The sequence below is a fragment of the Daucus carota genome, chromosome 3 (assembly GCF_001625215.2).
Source record: "Daucus carota subsp. sativus chromosome 3, DH1 v3.0, whole genome shotgun sequence".
Taxonomy (NCBI): domain Eukaryota; kingdom Viridiplantae; phylum Streptophyta; class Magnoliopsida; order Apiales; family Apiaceae; genus Daucus; species Daucus carota.
This window is the reverse complement of record NC_030383.2, coordinates 43,096,526-43,116,143: the sequence shown is the minus strand read 5'-3', so window position 1 is coordinate 43,116,143 and position 19,618 is coordinate 43,096,526. Positions and strand designations below refer to the sequence as shown.

Genomic DNA, 19,618 nt, shown 5'->3' with positions numbered 1-19,618 from the left:
TAAGCAATAGACATTTTTAATTATTACCCCAATTGGGTAGGTGAGAAGTTGGGGATAACCCTACTGTTGTATATAATTTTACACTTAATTAGTCTCATTCTGTAATAAATTGAGCTGCATTATTAGTCTCGAAATCCTTTCAAACAATTATACCATCTCAGATTTGTAACATTTCTTGCTGATATTCTTTTCTTTTTGGCGCAGTATTCTATCCCACCAATACAATGTCACCTGCATTTTTATGAACTTTCTGATTAATACACATATTCATAAAGAATTAGAGCCGGACGGGCACAATATGATGTTTTTTTTGTTGAAATAATTTATCAGTTATTATTAATTGTCATATATATAAAAGGAAAATGCTTGGTGCACATAATTGTGTACAAAAACATGTACATAATGACATATTGACATGTGGTGGATTTTAATTGGATGGCCCCCTCTGCATTTACACCAACCACCCCAATTAAAACCCACCACATCACTTGCCACATCATTATGTACAAATTTTCTGTACACAATTATGTGCACCTAGCACTACTCTATATAAAATTTAAATGTTTATATATTTTACCTACAATAATAAAGTTTTCATGCATTACATAAAATGTGCTAACATGATTAAAGGAAATTGATGCTATATGGCCGGATAAATGTTTACCTCAATTTTGGGCCTGTTTCCAGTGCCTTAACACTTGGTTGCTCTGGCAAGCATAGCTGGAGGTGAACAGGAACCCGAGGGTCCTCAATAATGCCCAAGTCGTAGGGAATTGCTGTGTTTCTGTTTCCTACAGTTGCATCTCTTCCGTAAACCTGATCCGAGATAGATAAATTTATCAATATCAGTCAAGCTAAGGTGTTTGCAGCCAATTTTACATGGACTATCAGTAAGTGATCAGGATCTCTCAACACAATCAATAGCGAGGGCCATCTAATTCAGTTTTGTTAGTAAGGACGCAACCAAGGGTACCTTCTTGTTCATTTCCATGTTTTCTTGACAAATGAGGTTTACCTTTTTATAGAGTTCTATATTTTCTTGGTGAAGAAGATTTCCCTGTAATATATTCAGTAATTCAGATAAGCTCACCATGTCACAATCAAATAGTAATAACTTAAGGGATTCATTTAAATTATTCACACTAAGAAATTGAGTATATATATGTAGTTGGAGAAAACCTTTGTGTGTAGCGCTTGAATCTCATCGGTTAATATCTCGTCCTGCAAATGTAGCATTACTATGCATTAGAACTAAAAAAACGTCAATTCTACTAGAATAACCTTAGAAAATAAGTATTAAAATTATATACAAACTGTACATAATACATGTTGAAATCATCTAATCATATCAAAATTAGGTTTTCTAACCTTTTTCATGCGGACCCCTTGCAGGCTTATTTCCAATTGATTTTCTAGATTTTGCAGGTCTTTAATGCTCAAACCGTGGAGTTCCTTCCCCATTAGTTGCCTGTGGTCCATTAATCGAAATAACAAGCATGTTCATGATAAGTTCAGATAATTAGTAACTCCTTTTTCGATGAATATTAATATATAAGATTACATTTATATATTCACATCTTCACATCTTGATCAGTACAGTAAAAATTTTAAAGTAGATGCGCATGATGAAAGTTAGGTACCGATGATTATCTTGCAGTGCTTGTAGTTGTTGCCTCAAGATGGTTGCTTCCTTTTGCCAAAACTAGCATACAGTAGGAGGGGTTAATATCATGTTCATAAAGTAGCTGTGATATACAGAAATCCCACCGCAAGGACTGCACAACCTAAAATTTTCCCTCAGTATGTCGTACTACAGTATCACTTTAGTGATGAATCTCTAGTGAACTCTTGTTCCGAATTTGCATGTTGCAACTAGAAACCAGTTCCAAGTTGCAACTGCATATACAGAGTTTCGATCCTTTTATATTCCACGAGTGTTGTTAAGTCAAGGCAAACGGACTAGTTTGTAATGGAATTATGTAGAGAGACTTTGTTATATGCGTGTGTACGTACGTGCACTAAGTTAATGTTGGCGGTTCTGAGAGGGGGAGAAAGAAATACTAGGCTAGATGGCATTTTTGTCTCAGGTCGGGACATTTATAAACTGAGGATAATTCAGCTCACTGGCGTGAATGATCATTCGGCTCATAGCTTTATGCATGCATTTTCACGGCTGGTATGTACAGGCCTGAGTAATTGTAGTGGATATCGGGGGAATATATCATAGAAATTTGGGTATTAATGTTAAGTCGGTTAAAATGGAACAAAGGAAAAAAATTAGATGTAAAAATTAGAGGTGGGCAAAAACACAGCGAGGACAGGGGAGCAAATGAAGGGTTTGTTATTTTCTGGCGTCCAAGTCTTGGATCCGGAAGACATATCCTTGTATAGTGTATGTCTCTCTTTGGACATAATTCCATTAAAAAATAGTTCGTTTGTCTTGGCAAAACAAGATTTTGGAATATGCTTGTTCAATTTTCTTCACCTGCAGCTGGAATGTTCGGGCGTAATCTTAGTTTATATATATATATATATACACAGGCTCTTACTCCAATATAAACTACTAGAATAGAAATTAAATAGAAACCAATGCGATTAAGTAGAATGATGCGGGTTTTGAGACCGGGGATGGACCCCGAGATGGGCTTAGACGGGGTCTAAGTGGGGCCTAGTAGGGCCGGGTCGGGGCCTAGTGGGACCATGGTGGGGCCAAGGTTTAGCTTTTTAAGACTGTCTAGAGCCTGTCCATGGCTTGTGAGGAGCCTTGGCGAGGCCCTAGCTGGCCCGAGGTGGATTGAGTGGGGGTCAGGGTGGGCCCTAGGTGGGTGTTGACATATTGGGGTGGGTGATGACATATAGGGGGTGGATGAGGTCATTTAGGTATAGTTTCTCTTGGTTTCCATTTTTTTTTTTTAGTGGTTTCTATTTGAGCAATTGCCTATATATATATGTGTACTAGCCTTTAACCCGTGCACAGCCGGGTGTACAGTTCGTAATTAATTATTTATAAATTTAAATTTTAGCATCATTTTATTAGTATTTTAGTATTAATGAATTGAATTTTAATTAAATTAACCAACTGATTATATTTTCTCACAAGAATTTAGTTTTTAGAATTATCTTCAGTTATTAATATGTAATAATATATGATTCAATTAATTTTAAATCAGAATTTTCATATTTCGTATATCTTCGTATGTATGAAAAAAGATATTTGTCGTCTAACAGATTAAAGTTAAAAAGAGTTGTATAAAAGTTCTTATTAAAAAAGATATTCAAAATTGTATATTTATAAATTTATTTTAACATCATTATATTAATGTTTTTATGAAATATTATATAATAATGTATTGTCATGAGTGTTTTTAGTATTTGAAACTTTAAATTTGACCATGCAAGCTTATATGCCTTACAAATTAATATATATTCTAATAATTCTCTGGCTGTAAGAGTAACAGAACTCCGCATGTTGTAGACTTGTAGTAAACCTCTCCACATGTTGTAGATGTGTAGTTCCAGAGGGAGAGTACCAAACCAAAATTTTTTGGAGACTACAAATAATACCCATGTTGGCTTATTATAGTATAATATAGGTTTGCGAAGATTGATATGAAGTAAACTAAGGGTTGTCTATCTTAATTTATGTTATTCAAGTTGAACAGTGTATGTTCTTAAAATAAATTTTCTAGTGAAATCATAAATATTTTAGGTTTTTGATATTTACAAAAGTTGTTCATTTTTCTTGAGTTATTTCTCGGGGTGTAAATGAGCCGAGCTGAGCCGAACTCTAGAGTGCTCGTGTATCGTTTGTTAAAAAATTAGCGAACCCGAACTCGAGCTTGGATCGAGCCAAAAATATTGTTTGAGGATCGACTCATTAAGTAATAACTCTGTTCACGAACGGCTCATGAACCGCTCACGAACATGTCTCACGAGCTTTTGCTCACGAACCGCTCATTAACTTACGCTCACAAAGCGTTCATTAATTTTGTTCACGAGCTTGTTTAATAAACTTTGCTAACGAGCTAGCTTATGCTTATAAATTTATTTACGAGCATGTTTGTTATTTAATTTATTTAAGAAAGATAAATTAAAATTCTAACAATATTTTAATTTATGCTCTAAGAGCATCTCCAACCATAGAAAACCCTTAGTTAAAATGTGAGTTGGCATACCAAATTTAAAAATCATAGCTAACCTCTCCAAAAACTCACATTCCAACAAAAACTATCTATTACCTATGATTTTAGCCAACCTCTTATGGATGACCATATTTGTCGAATCTCTACAGGTCTGTAAGAAATATGTATGAAGATTGCACATCATTTATTATCATATTGAACTGATATATTCTATTTTAACAATCTAAAATATTAATAACATACTATTTTTAAATTATAACTAACCAATATAGCCAATACAATTGAAGCATAATGTCTTACAGGTTCAGCAAATTTTAAATAATGTCTTGCAGATCCAATTTAGCCAACGATTATAGCTAACACCATTGGAGATGCCCTAAGAACAAATTATAAATAAATAACATATGAATTAAAATTAAATAAATTAATAACATATGAACTAAAATTAAATACAATATATCTTTGTTCAACTAGATCATTTATTACATTTGTATTATCTTTATACTTTACTAAATCATATCTTGGTTAATATGAGACTGTGGAGGCGGAGGAATAGTTGAGGCAGGGTTGATTTAATGAAGTTATGGCTGAAGTAAGGGTTGAAATGGCAGAGGATGAGATGGAGGGGGAGTGGGTAAAGTTAGTGATATTTCCGTTGGAATATTTGTAGCTTGTATAATAAGTGAGTTTGTAGTAGAATACATTGAAGTCAGATTTCAAAATTCACGATTGACAAGAAAATTTAAATTAAAAGTCATAGGGGTTCTGTGAATCTTGTGTGGAAGGCTGTATATTAATTGTATGTGATGACTTCTATAGGATCATCAGATTAAATATATCGAAGGACTTATATTAAGGTTTACTGTTTGTACATGCGTTAACTTAGTTTATACCAAATTAAAATACAAACTACAAACTACATCATTCGGTGCTGATGTGTTTTGACTTGTGCAAATTTCATACATTGTATGGTCTTTGAATGCAATTGTTCTTTTCCTCTTAATGATTGGTTTTTTTTGGTTGATTATGATTTTACGATTTGTTTGAAAGGCTTTGGATGAATTTGTGACTTTATTTCTTATTTCATATTAATTGCCAATTCAGTATGCAAGTCTAAGGGATGTTTACATGTACAATATTATTAGATAGTCATATTACTCTCAGCTTCTTGTAATAATAGTTTTGTTTTATTATGTTGATGTTAACTATATAAGATTTTCTCCAGTTATAATATTACAAGGACAAATTGATTATAATAATATTTGACAAGTTGATTAATAATAAAATCTCCATTTTTATAATTCTTTTCTTGTTTTGTCCGTGTTCTTGCATTGTACTCCCGAAATATTTGTATGAAGAATAGATAAGAAAAAATTAGAAAAAAAAAGGAGATATATCTTTTGTGTGCCTCCCAAATTTAGAAAGATGAGAAGTTAAATTGATAAAATATCTTCTCTTATATAGGAATGGGCACGGGACACTTTGGGGTCCAGGAGTGCTATTCCCACCCCATCTTGGGATCGACAGAGAGTGTTATCCCCCGACAATCCCGAAATTCGATATCGATCCCGAACCCCTAAATCCTCAACGGGGACTCTTTTCTTCACTGATCCCCACCCTAAACGGGATTTGGGGAATTTTATTTTTAATAAAAGATAACAACTTTATAGATATAATATACTTTTAATAAAAAAAATAATTTACTAACTCGTAATATAATAATAAAATGATATCATCTCATATTTTTAACGTCAAATCGTATTAAAATTGATTTATAATATAAATAAATGATAATTTTAAATTATAAACATATTGTATTACAATGAAAAATAATTGGCCAGTAAAATTATAATTGCCTTCTAATTTTGACATATTATAAATGATATATATTTGTAATAATATATTTGTATAATATATGTAAATATATTATTATTCTTTTTACATATATATACAATCGGGGTCGGGGATCGAGTCGGAGAGACACGAATCCCCAATCTCCGAAATTTTTATAAAATGTTTCCCGTTTCCCGTCCTGTCCCAAAAAGTTCTCCAGATTTCACTAAAAAAAAAGGACAAAGCCGACCGCCAAAAACGGTCAGTTAAGAAGGAAAACGGTTAGTTTTACCACTAAAACCGACCGGAATGGGTGGTCGGTTGTAACCTGGTCGTAACTCCTTGTCTGACGAGTTTATGTAATCCATTTTCCAAATAAATAAAAATATTTATATGTATATAATATGATTAAAACCGACCGACAACGGCCGGTTTTGTTTTCCGAGATAAAACGCCGTCGGTCTAACTCTTAATTTATTTAAAAATTAATTAAATTTTCAAAATAACATAATCGACCGACAACCCTGTCAGTTAAGAACCGTACACATCAGCCGTAAAACCGACCGTTGTTCACGTGGTCGGTTAAAATATGTCTAGAACTTGCCAGCAAAGCAAAACGACGTCGTGCTATCTCATAACCGACCGATTGAAGCCGGTCGGTTTTAAGTCGATACTTTTTTTAGGCGGTCGATTTTATCTGGTCGGTTTTGTTTTTTTTTTTTTTTTAGTGTTTTTGACCCGAACGGGATAGGGATCAGATCAGGATTAAGCGGCGCGGGTGACCCATCTCTATCCCTACTTTTAGGCTTGGACCTTTTCAATTTTGGAAAGAAAGTTTAATTATCAAACTCTTTTATAACTTCTGTCCATTCTTTTCTTTTTTTTTTCCTACAGAAAATTTTTGGAGCACCGGGAAAGAAGAAAGTTTCAAAATTTTCTTTAGCAATATTTTCTCTTCTCTCCCATTTTTAACTCAGAAGCACGAATTTAATGTTCTTGAGGCACAAAATCTTTGAAAAACCAAAAAGTACTTGCCTCGTTTTTATCCGGGCAACTTTGGTTTTCGTCAGGGTCGAAGTAGTAATTTGCTGCCCGCAGTACTACTTTTCTTGTTGTTTTACTATATAGGAGTAATTTGTTTCATTAATAAGCATGGGTTTTTTCTCGACTGACTGAAAAATTATCTTTTAGTTCTAGGACCTGGCTTCTGGAAATTATTAAACAATTTCATGTCATACCAATGATCCTGATAACAAACATTCAAGCTGCCCCTAATTATTTGGCTAATTAAATAATAATTTAAGCTACCCTTTCTCCAAACTTGCAGGCAAGCAACTATAGAACCGATCAAAGTTGAGGAGGCTCCTTGTACGCACATATCCAAATTATCCCACAGTCACAATTAAGACATGGGCACATACAGAAAAAATTATCACTCGTCAATCAACTTGATCGGCCTCCACACTTGTAAACTCTAGATAATTAAGGCTATATGTATTCTGAATATGAGCGAGACAGAGCGAAGTTTTTGTTTAAAAAGACTTACCAATGCCCAAGATCGCAGCAGCACTTTTTCCTTTTTAATTATTGGGCTGCTTATAAGTGACATTTGAATTTAATTTGTAATTTATAATTAATATATAGTATTTTACCTTAACTTCTTTATCTGGACTCAGTAGTTGATTATCTCCATCTTTAGCTTTCTGATATTTTTCGATCACTGATTTCATGCTGCAGATAGATATAGAAATGCAATCATAAAAAATTAAACTATAAAACTTAATTATATCCAGGTACATGAATGGAAGAAGGCGAAAACATATATATCAAATAAAAAGGCATCGACATACTATATACTTTACTCTCAGCATGGAGACGTGATAGTGCGAAATGCATGAATATAACTACTTAATTAATGTTGTAAAGTACGTGCTAGAAGAAGAAATAAACATTAACATGTGTGCAATTGATTTCTAAAAGTATATAAGTTGGGTGAATGACCATTAATGGACTAATGAACATGTATGTCTATTGATTAGTACTTAAAAGTTAAAAGTGTAACTTTCCCTAATTTAGCTAACTAATTAGCCTTAATTATTGAAGACTATGTTCTAGGTATCCAATATTCAAAGCGTGATCATATAAGAACCTCTTTTCTCAAGATGCATTGTTTTTGTTTTTTTTGGAAAGGAAAGAAATTTCATTAATGCATAATTAGGTCTTTCGAAAAAACAAGTTTAAATTCAGGATGGACATCCTCCACCTACGATCAGCTATAGAACTATTGTATGTCGTTGTTAAAAGAAGCAAAAATTCTTAATGGTATGGTATCTTTTTTTATTTTCTTTTATCCAATTATGTTTGCTGTTATGTTTTTGTGAATGTGAATTCTTCCTATTTAATATTTAAAAATTCTGTACTCTCAACTAATTAAAAGAAACTAGGCAGCCGCACACTGTGTATAATAGTTTCTACTTTCTATGGAGCTGAGGCTGAGAGGATGTAATAGTGTAAAGTCACACACGCAGAAAACACGAACTATATATATATAATCTATATCTTCAATTGTTAGTCATATACTATATTTACGTGCGTACTTGGTGAGTTTGTATCAATTTGCACAACGTTAGATCACATTAAAACAATAATTTAATTAGCTCACTCTCAAAGTTTAAGCTATATATGAAATTAGTAGCCATGTGATTAATTAAATTAACTTGATGAATATGATTTTCATTTTCAACTCCGATCTTTAAGCTGTAAGCAAAGCACAGATCTTGTCTAAGGCAAACGATCTTGAACTATATCTAAGGCATGATTAGCTAGTTTCTCCTCAGAGGGGTTCATACTTGTCAAGAAGTTCAAAAACACACCCCCTAGCTAGGGTTTGCGAGTAATCACAATCCTGAAAGGCTATTCATCAGCTATCAATATATGTGAATGTACTGAGTCTCTAGCTAGTCGGCTGCATGCAGATTCTAAAACTTGTTTCGATTTTATTAGGTTTATCAACCGAAATAAGTACACATTTTTCTGAGTTTTTAATATGTACTTAATATAAATATATGTGATATACTTAGCCTGATACAATTTCCTTGAATACACAATTAAGGCAACGAGAACACAGTAATACACGGTACCGATGGACTATATATATAATATACTTTTGAATTACCTGGTGTTTGAGAATTCATAGAGCTTGTCGGTACTGGAGAAGATGACGACACCAACTTCAGCATCGCATAGGATAGAGAGCTCCTTTGCTTTCTTCAAAAGGCCGCTCCTTCTCTTGGAGAAAGTCACTTGCCTGTTTGTGGGGTTGTCGATCCTCCGAATCGCAATCTTTCCTCTTCCCATCTTCAATCCCTGTTTATTAAGTTGTTAGCTTCTTCTGCTAGTTAATTACTCACTACAAATGTACACACACATAGAGACATAGAGTTAGTTAGGGAGGGAGGGTCGGAGAGAGAGACGGGGTCGGGGAGGGAGGGGGGGAGAGAGCGAGAGAGCGAGAGAGAGACGAGAGGGAGGGATGGAGAGAGGGAGGAGAGAGTGTGTGAGAGAGAGGGAGGGAGAGAGGGGGAGAGAGGCTAGCTAGCTAGCCGGAAAGCAGATCTTAACTAACTAAGAGATGATGATTGTTGATCAGACAATCCTTTTGAATTAATAGAATGCGTTTACATATATGTACATCTCAAGAATTTCTTACTTAATCGGTTAAGAGATCAAGCGAGAGCTTTTGAATGAAGGAGTGGTCTCTTTCGTTCCTACTTTGATACGGTTTGATTCGACGGAGTACTGCCTAAAACTTTTGTTTCATAGTTGGTCATCGAAGTCGAAACCTTTTTATAAAGTGAATAGTTGCATCTAATACTTATTAAAGTAGCAAGTTTTGAGCCTTTCAATACATAACAAAGAAAAAGCGTCCATTAAAAAGTCTGAGTGCTGAAGTTTGAGTAAAGGGCTGGTTACTATATAAGTTGATACAGTGAAGTAATTAAATTTTGTGAGGAAAAAACTTTGTACATATCTAGGTTTTAGAGTCTTAAACAACTGGCTCATTAATTCTGGGCTTCTCATCATCCGAGGAGGGAAGAAACTGATGGTCCTGATAGATTGTTTACGTTCGATATCCTAAGACTTATATATGTTAATTTTATAAAGGATAATGTCATGACGTTTTTTAATTTATCTTTTCAAATAAACTTTAAACTTCAAATTTTTATTCAAAAAAAAATATTAGAAAAAGATATTATGAAATTATATTTTATAAGAGACTTAAAATGTGTGTCAAAAATTAATGTAAAGAACCTAATATATAACACCGTAAAAATAAATAACCATTTTAATTCATCTGACAATATATTCACTTGGAAATATATATTACTTTATTAATCTTATAAATATCGATACATAATTTCACTTGGGAAAATATTTAGTAGAGCAAAATGTGTGTAGAATTATTAAAATTTTCTAACTAAACTCATGCAAAAAATTATTTTAATCTTCACCTAACACGTAGAATAAAATGTATGACATCTTGCAAGTTGCAGTTAAAGTATGAAGTAATTGGTCTCATCAACAAAAAATGAGCAATCTGTCTAACAGCCAAAATTCTATTATACTCTTAAATAGGAGTCCCCAATATCTTATGTCTGTCGTATTGTTTACTGACACGTGGGGAAATGAGTCACTTCTATAAGCGGTAACCTTAAATTCGATACCTGATAACTTTATATTCACCCAATTGAAAACTTTTGGGTAATTACACAACCAGATGATTAGATTAAATCTCAGTGACCTTACTATTTAGGGCACATATACACTGCTGGAGTTTTTATCAAACTTGAGGCCTCTCGAGATGAGCGAGAGGTGAACCTGAGTGGCCCGGAACATCAGAAGATAAGTCCACCACTGGGCTATGCTCGAGAGCCTATTGATCTAAATCATTAGGATAGTTAAAACTATAAAACTATTTATCTCTACTTTTATCCTTTGTTTTCTTTGTAAGGGACTTTTACTCTTTCTTCAAAAGCAACTACTCCATCCGTCCCCCTAATAGTATACATTGGGGACGAGAACACGACACACACTTTAATGCACCTGTAAAATGTAATTATGTAATTTGTTTTTAAAATTTTCTTTTTCTAAAATTAAAGTTTGGATGTTAAACTTTTATTCAGAAAAAAAAAATCTCGAAAATAAGTTACGGAACCATATTTTATAAGAGCATTGAAATGTGTGTCAAGAAATTGAAAAAAAACGTATAGAATTAAATGAGACGGAGGGAGTAATTGTTAGGATGGAACAGCTGGCAGAACGAAACTTCTTACTTCCTCAGTTAATTCCACGTTGAAACATACAGCCACACACACATGTTTTTGATAAGTTTTGTTTTACCTAGCTTTCGTGTTATTAATAAGAGACTTATAATTTAGGATAATGCTACGCACTCAAGAGATTTTCTCAAATTTTATTTAAACCCATATTCTGTTAAAATTAAAAAACCACTCTTATAAGTTATCCTATATTTACTTTAATTGCAGTTACTAGAACCGAAATCTAAACATTTATATCTTTTGAAAATCGACACAAATGAGAAATAATTAGAACGATATACTTTAATCTTCAAACTTAATTCTAATTAGATTTCCTTTTATACATTTAGATTAATCATTTTATAAGAATATTATGTCCACTATGACTACATTGTCAGAGTGTTAATTAAGTTAGCAATCCAACATACACGTGAAATCTCATCTCATAAGCATCCTCCAATCGAGAGGCGCTCTCGCACGCCTTCATCAAGCTCGATTTTCAAGGGAACCCAATGGCAAACAACCCGCTCGCACTTGCAGTTATAGCAATACAATCATGTTGCTGTGTGATCTAGCTTTAAAAAGATTCTATCAACTTAGAATATATGTTTATCCTAAAACTGCTCATAACGACACAGGTTTGAGAAAATAAAATGGTCATGTTCATTTGATTACCAAAATATATATATATATATATATAATATATATATATATATATATATATATATATAAATGAACTACTCGAATATAAATTGAATAAAAATTAAATACAAAGTAATCTAAGTAAAAAGAATCAGAAGGGGTTTGGCTTCATGAGTGGATTCGAGATGGACCTAGGACGGACACTTGTATGGTTTGATAAGATCAGGATGGTATCATGTTTTGACTCTTTGAATTTCGGAACCTACATGTGACTCTAGTGGACCTCAAGTGGATTGAGTGGCGCAAGATTGGCCCTAGGTCGGTGATATCATATAAGGGTGGATGATGGAGGGCGGATGATGTCATTTAGGGATAGTTTAAATTAGTTTATATATTTTATTTTATATATAGAGATGGGAGTTTCTACTCCACTAAAAACTAGCTACTAAAATGAAATCTAAACAAAATAATGTAATAAAATAGAATAGGAAGGATTTTCGTATCGGGGATGGATCCCGAAATGGGCCTAGACGGGACCTAGGGCTGGGGTGGGATGTAGTGGGACCATGATGTTGCCGAATTTTGGTTTTTAGGACTGTTTAGAACTTGTCCACGACAGGTTCGGAGCCTTGATGAGGCTTTAATTGGCCCGGGATGGAGCGAGTGAGGAGAAGGTGTGCCCTAATTGAGTGATGACATATGATGGATGCGTGATGACATATAGAGGGTGGCGATGTCATTTAAGGTGGTTTCCCTTGTTTTATATCTGAATAATTGCATAATACATATAGAGTTTTATTTCAAATCAGCCTATTAACTAAAAATGATTCTCTAACCAACTTTTTATAACTAATTTTAAATTTAGAATTAACCCCTTTGTACATTACAAATCACTATTTTTATACAGTATATAACATATCTCTCAAATATAAATATAAATATATACATAGATATATGTGTAAATGATCAAATACAAACACTAAATGCGAACCACGAGAGACTAAGCTTATATGACATCACCCACTTCCTATATGTCATCTCCCATCCCATAGATGTCATCACCCACAGGGATCCACTTCTGACCCCACTCAATCCACATCCGGCCCACTAAAGCCTCACTACGGCTCCGCACAGGACTCAGAAGCACTACAGGAAAGCGGTCATTTTTCGATCGTCCTTTTCAGCCCAAAAAATTATTTTCGGTGAAAATTTGAACTTCCCGCTCAAATTTTAAAAAAAATTTGAAAAATTCAGTTTCCCGCCATATATACTTTTTTCGACCGATAACGGTCGAATTTATTAAACCTTCAAATTAAATTTTTGGTCGAAATAAACATACCATTTTTCGAGGCGGTCGAACTAATTAAACCAGAAACGGTCGAAATTATATTTTCGACTCACAACGGTCGAATTTATATTTTCGACTCAAAACGGTCGAATTTATATTTTCGATCAGAAACCCCTTAAAATATTCAAAAATCAAATTGCGGGAAAATTTCCGCCACATAGATATTTTTGACCGGCAATTATTTTCGACTAAGTCCATGGGCGGGAAAAATCTGGAGGGTTATTTTCGACCTGTTATTTCGACCAGCTTTAATTTCGACTGGGTGCGGTCGAATATATTAATTTCGACCGTTAACGGTCGAAATTAACGTCCGGTCGAAAATAGCCTGTCGAAAATAGGCGCTTTTCTTGTAGTGAAGGGCTCCAAACAAGCTCAAGAGCCAAGACTTTATCACACCGTCTTCCCACCAGGGCCACCCCATCCACTAGGCCCTACCTCGACCTTGCCAAGGCCCACATTGTGGTCTATTATCGGGTCTCACACACTCCTCATATTTTTAAAAATATTAGTTCACATTTAAATTTGTATTTAATAGTTTGTACTGGAGTAAAACCATATATGTGTGCGTGTGTGTGTCTGTGTGTTTGTGTGTGTGTGTCACCCCAAGTTCCACATCAAAAAGATAAAGAAGATTTGTCTTGAATTCAAGCATTTGAACAACTCTATTGGTATGAGGCCTTTTGGGAGGAGCCCAAAAGTAAATCCCTACGGGCTTGGCACGGCCAGAGCTGATAATATCATACTAATGCGGAGTGAGGGGGTGTTGCATGGCCAACAAGTGGCATCAGAGCCGATGGTTAGGAAGTTGATTCTGGGGTCGCGGCTGCACTTGTGTGATGTGGGAGGAGACTCTGTAGAACTACGATTGGAGGTCTTGGATGGCTTGTGTCGAAAGTCTTCTCTACTAAGGTGGTCGGGCGGCGTGTTCCACAAGACGAGGAACCGATAAATAGCAGCGGTATAAGGTCACATGGTTAGTGGTTCTTCAATCGAGGGGAGATTGTTGAGGATGTCAACCCAATTCCCATACGAGAAAGATAAAGAAGATTTGTCTTGAATATAACCAGTCAAATAACTCCATTAATATGAGGCCTTTTGCGAGGAGTCCGAAAACAAATACATATGAGTTTGGTTACGGCCCAAAATGAACAATATCATACTGATGATGTGGAGTTAACGTATGTCGCGCGACCAGCATTATGGTAGGGCATGCTATTAGAATTTTTAAGTTAGGAATATCTTTTCAACTTGCAAGGAGCTTACTGGTCTAGCTAAGCACCAGTGCACCACCAGCAAGTAACAAATTAAATAAGTGACCTTTATTGATTAATTCAGTTCTTATACACAACTTTCAGCTGTATATTAATCATATTTCTTCCGTCTAATTTAATTCTATACGTTCATTATTTATTTTAATATTTTTATAAAATATGGTTTTATAATTTATTTTTTAAATTTTTTTCTAAATAAAAATTTAATAGTTAAATTTTTATTCAGATTTTTAATTAAAAAATAAGTTATAAAACTATATTTTAGAGAAGCATTAAAATGTGTGTCGCTCCCCGTGTGTATACAACTCCAGGAATGGAGGGAGTAACTCTTTTTCTTGATTTTTTTTACTGCCAATATATAATTGATAATGACAATAGTTTTTATATTTGAAAAGCATGAAGTTAGTTAGCAAGAAATTAATTAGCAAGAGTGTAATTTGATCATCTCAGTTTCGCTGTCTCCATCTCAATTTTATAGTAAAAATTTAATATAAAGTATATTATATTTGAACTTAAAGATTAAAAAGTTTGAATGAAAACACAAATAAAATACATTATTAATGTATTAATTTTATATTCTTTTGTTCCTTAAATTTAAAATCGGCACAACTGTAGGTGATGACTAGGTGCAATGTAAAAACACAGGTGACTTTTGTTATAAGGTTAAATCTCAAATTGGTCACTAAAGTGAAGGCCATATCTCATTTTAGTGACTCGACTTATCGGGGACTCATATGCACCACTATAGTAATGGATTATGATAGAAACGTTAACTTTTTTAATTGTATAGACGGAAACCAAAACGTGGCATACATGACTTGGACATACAGAGCTATGATTGTTTGACTGTCCTACGTGGCAACAAACAACAGTTACTTCGTGTGTGTATATCATCTTGTTTCTCCATTCTTCCAAATTCTGATACCATATCCAATATATAATTTATGGATGAAGAAAAAAATTTAATTATATCAAGAATAAAAATATATTTTCTTTTTTTTTTGAAACAATAAAAAATATATTTTCTTATTAATGATTTGAGGTTAAATTATACAAGTGAAGTATTTGCACAGGACCTCAAATTTTAAAGGACCCAAATTTGATAAAAATATTTTATATATAATATTACTTATTTGTAATAATTTAATATTTGTTTTTAAACTTAATTATATATTTTTCTAAACCAAAATTAATTTTATATTATATAACGTAAACAATTACATATACAATATAATATTACTTATTTGTAGAAATATTTTCTTCAATATAACTTTTTTATATATATTTTTATATTAATATAAGTAACGTTACTTTTATATATTTATTATTTATGATTTAAACAAAATAAATTTATATAAAAATACAATTTTTATATTTTTCATGATCTCAAAGAAAAATCTTATTTGTATTTTTCTGTTTGATTTTCTTGGAAAAATTGAGCAGGCATGGTCGTTGGACATACTTCACTAAACCTGTCTCTTCCGCCCGCGCGTGTGCACCAACAAAACCAACTCAATTCAATTACTATTATTACATCATTTCTATTACTTTTATTACAATAATATATTAGGAAGCGACTGAATAGGACTCCACGTAGATGCCACCTTTTTAAATTAGAAACAAACGTTAGTTTTAAGACGGTTCCCGTCAGTCAACGGGTCAAACTAACGTTTCTGTAATAATTCGTTACTATAATGATGCATGTGAGTCCCCGATAAGTCGTGTTACTAAAGTGAGATATGGCCTTCACTTTAGTGACCAATTTGAGATTTAACCCTTTTGTTATATATACTCCATCCTTCCCCTTCTTTGTAAATTATTTTAAAGTTTTTCTTGTGAATAAAAATATAATTTCTTAATTTTGTTAATATTAATTAAAAAAAGAAATTGTAAAATATAATTTTATAATATGCGTGAGGCGTAGTAGAAAAGACCGTAAAAGAAAATTGAACAGGAATACAATCTAACAGTGAGTACGAATGTCTCTAGTTCTAACCTGAAATACAGTAAACAAAGTTAGGGATGATCCACATACAATTAACACGAAGTATATAAAGCCCTATATTTCGATCTGGTCACCATTGGCCGCAAGCCACGTGACTGCGCATCCTTCCACCAATGAGATTCCGTAATTATACAGCTACTAGCTAGGGCTTCTTTATTTAACGAGCCCCGACAGCAAGTTGGTACTTAACTATCATATCCACGCATCCGAGAGCGAGCTTAGACAGGTGTCAATCATCAGCAAATCATAGGAACCCATTCTCCAAGAATTTTAAAGTTTCTCCAGATACATTATGATACGCTCTGCAATTGATTATTGTTCCACTCAAAGCACTACATGCCAGTGAGACATCAAATTCTTAAAAATCACTCCGCTTCCATCCAATTCTCTCCCTGTATAATTCCAAATATTCGGTCTAGTATTTCATATTAAATCAAAATTAAAAATTTTATATCAAAAAAGATTTAAACACCCTCACTACCTTTATTTAAATAGCCATATTATTTTGTCCATTTTTCCTCATCTTTTCAATTATTTTATACAATCTCCGTCCCATGAGTTTGTTAAAGTTCATTGTTTGTGAGCATTTTGAGATTCTTATAAAATATAGTTATATAATATTTTTTTAATTTATTTTTTCTGAATAAAAGTTTAAATATCAAATTTTATTCAGAAATTATTTTTGAAAAAAATATCATTGTAAAGAAGTCTTAAAAAACGTGTCAAAAAATAATGTTAATAATTTAACGAGACGAGGGAGTATTATCTCTTAATCTTAATACTATTTTTAACATAACTAAATGAGTGGAACGAGAGAGTATTAATTCCTAATTGAGTATTAACTAATTACATAAACTATATATATTTATCTCAAATTAGAAATATTCATGAGATATAACATTAGTCACCAGAGTCTTGTACAGTTAAAATAAAGTTAATCATTAGTTCTACTTTTAAAGTGATTCATTTTAAAATAAAAATTATTATTTTTAGTAAATTTTTTATTAGTTAGAATTTTAATTGCATTAAAAATAAACTCGTATGGACTAGGTCCAAAACGAGTAATATCATACTATTATAGGGTTAGGTTGCTTAACAAGCCTAAAAAGTATTATGAGAGAGTTCGGGTTGCAGCAGTTTATAGCAATTTGACATGGACTCTTAAATTGGCCTAGAAGAGGCATTTGACCCATAAAAGTTAGGTTAAGTTTTTCTCTTAGAAATATTTTTTTGAAATAGTAAAATCATAATGCAATATAATCGTGAGAGATCAATACAAAATTAGTGCGGGTTGTGGAGCAGAAATTTTTGAACCATGTTATATATTGTCGTTTGTGATTGTTGTTTATTTTCTTGTTTTTATTTATCTATTTTGGTTTTGTTTTCGTTCATAAAATCACAACCAGTATCAAAGCCTAGGTTTTTAAACTAGTTAGAGCGATGACAAACAAGAGAAAGTAAAGATCGACAAATTTGATGACAGAGATTTAGGGTTGTGGAAGATAACTCCACTAGTATAACTACTTTTTAGAGATGCTCAAAAATAAAGCCCAAAATGGACGATATCATATTATTATAAATCAAGTATCATACTCACATGCACAAATTAAAGATAACTAGTCAATGGACGTTTACCTTTATCTTCTAACAGCAGTTGGAAAACAGACTGTATTTTGTTTAAGAATCATAAGCCTTGAGTCGCATAATGCCAACATTATAAAATTGGAACCAAATCGCAAAATTAACTTAAGTTGTAGGTCCAAATTATAAATTACTCTTATTATTAACTATATGTAAGTTATTAATAAATTTATCAAAACTAATAAACCAAAAATTACCCATCGTTTATATAATCTTTTACTTATACCGAATAAAATCCTCTTTTAGATTAAATCAAACAGAATAAAATCTTCTTTATGATTGCTGGTTAATTTAGAAATCTTTTTTGTGCTTAGTCACTTGTCTGGTTACGTACTCATACAGTGAACAGTGAAAACTTATCATTAAAGTTAAAGGAATTGTGAAGTGATAAAAACGCATGCGCTGACGTCAGACACACATTTAGTAGACAAATGATCCGGGTTAGCCCAAGCCTGGCGGCACCAAATAATGTGATCTTGTTTTTATGCCCTAGTAAAATATATTTTCAGAGCAGTGTTAGAAATTACAAATTGAATAGAGTTTATCTCATCTATTATTCACACAAACGTTGTTATTATTTGAAATTAGTTTGATATGATATCTTAGGATTTATCATATTAAAAAGTCTCAGTGGTTCGTTCAGTTTAACGGTAGGCTCATCAGTTTATTTTTCTCTGGTTTCCTGAAATACCACAAAATACAGCTTAATTTAAGACAATTCGAAACACCAGACGGAAAGCATGGTTAGACATATTCGGATGTGAAAAAGATTATGTTATGATCAGTTCTGGAGGTACTTCAATTTTCTAAGTCCAGATTATGTATATCATGAAACATATTTAACATCTCAGCTATATGCTAGCATCTGGTACGTACTAAACTTTTTATATTTCTAAAAGGTTTAATAAGTAATGTTTTCCAGCAACTAGTCTTCTTCAGGGCTGTCATCTCCGAGGACCTCATCACATCATCTGCACTTTCTCGGTGATTCTGCTTCTTGCATAGCAAAAAGTTCCTTCCCCCACCTGCCGCTATCACTTCATTCGGACTTAGGGCTGCTAGAAGAAAATAAAAATGTAAAACTGAATTTAATTCAACAAGCACCTATATATAACTAAATAAGTATGCGGAAACCTAGTGACCATATTTTTCCGAATGGACTGGAGTAATAAACGGTATGTGTACCATTTTGTTCTCCGTGGGAGGGATAAAGAAGGCATTTGTTTACATCATAACCAAGAACAGGGAGGCGCTCCTCTCGGGCATACAGCTTTAAAGCAGCACGAATCACAGCTGCGACGCTATCGTCCTCCTTCACCACCATCTTGATAGGACCCGAACTCCCTAATACATTCACAATAATCAAGAACCGCTTTTCCCTCCCTGGTACAGCACTACTCTTTTCTTTCTGGTTCTGA

General features: G+C 33.1%; 1 protein-coding gene across 3 annotated transcripts; it reads right to left on the bottom strand.

Moving 5' to 3' along the window:
* On the bottom strand, positions 1–9,846 carry LOC108211639 (MADS-box transcription factor 23). Of its 3 annotated transcripts, none has more exons than XM_017383288.2 (9): positions 9,597–9,846; positions 9,151–9,341; positions 7,628–7,706; positions 1,641–1,702; positions 1,369–1,468; positions 1,180–1,221; positions 974–1,057; positions 665–816; positions 1–231 (listed from the first exon to the last, which is right to left on the bottom strand). In XM_017383288.2, exons 2-9 carry the CDS (start codon positions 9,330–9,332, stop codon positions 228–230), a joined length of 705 nt encoding a protein of 234 aa, XP_017238777.1. In that variant the 5' UTR covers positions 9,333–9,341; positions 9,597–9,846; the 3' UTR covers positions 1–227. The 3 variants fall into 3 exon arrangements, with proteins under 3 accessions (XP_017238777.1, XP_017238776.1, XP_017238779.1); XM_017383287.2 differs by having other exon boundaries at positions 9,685–9,843; XM_017383290.2 differs by having other exon boundaries at positions 1,016–1,057; positions 9,685–9,843.
* Positions 9,847–19,618: the final 9,772 nt, after the last annotated feature.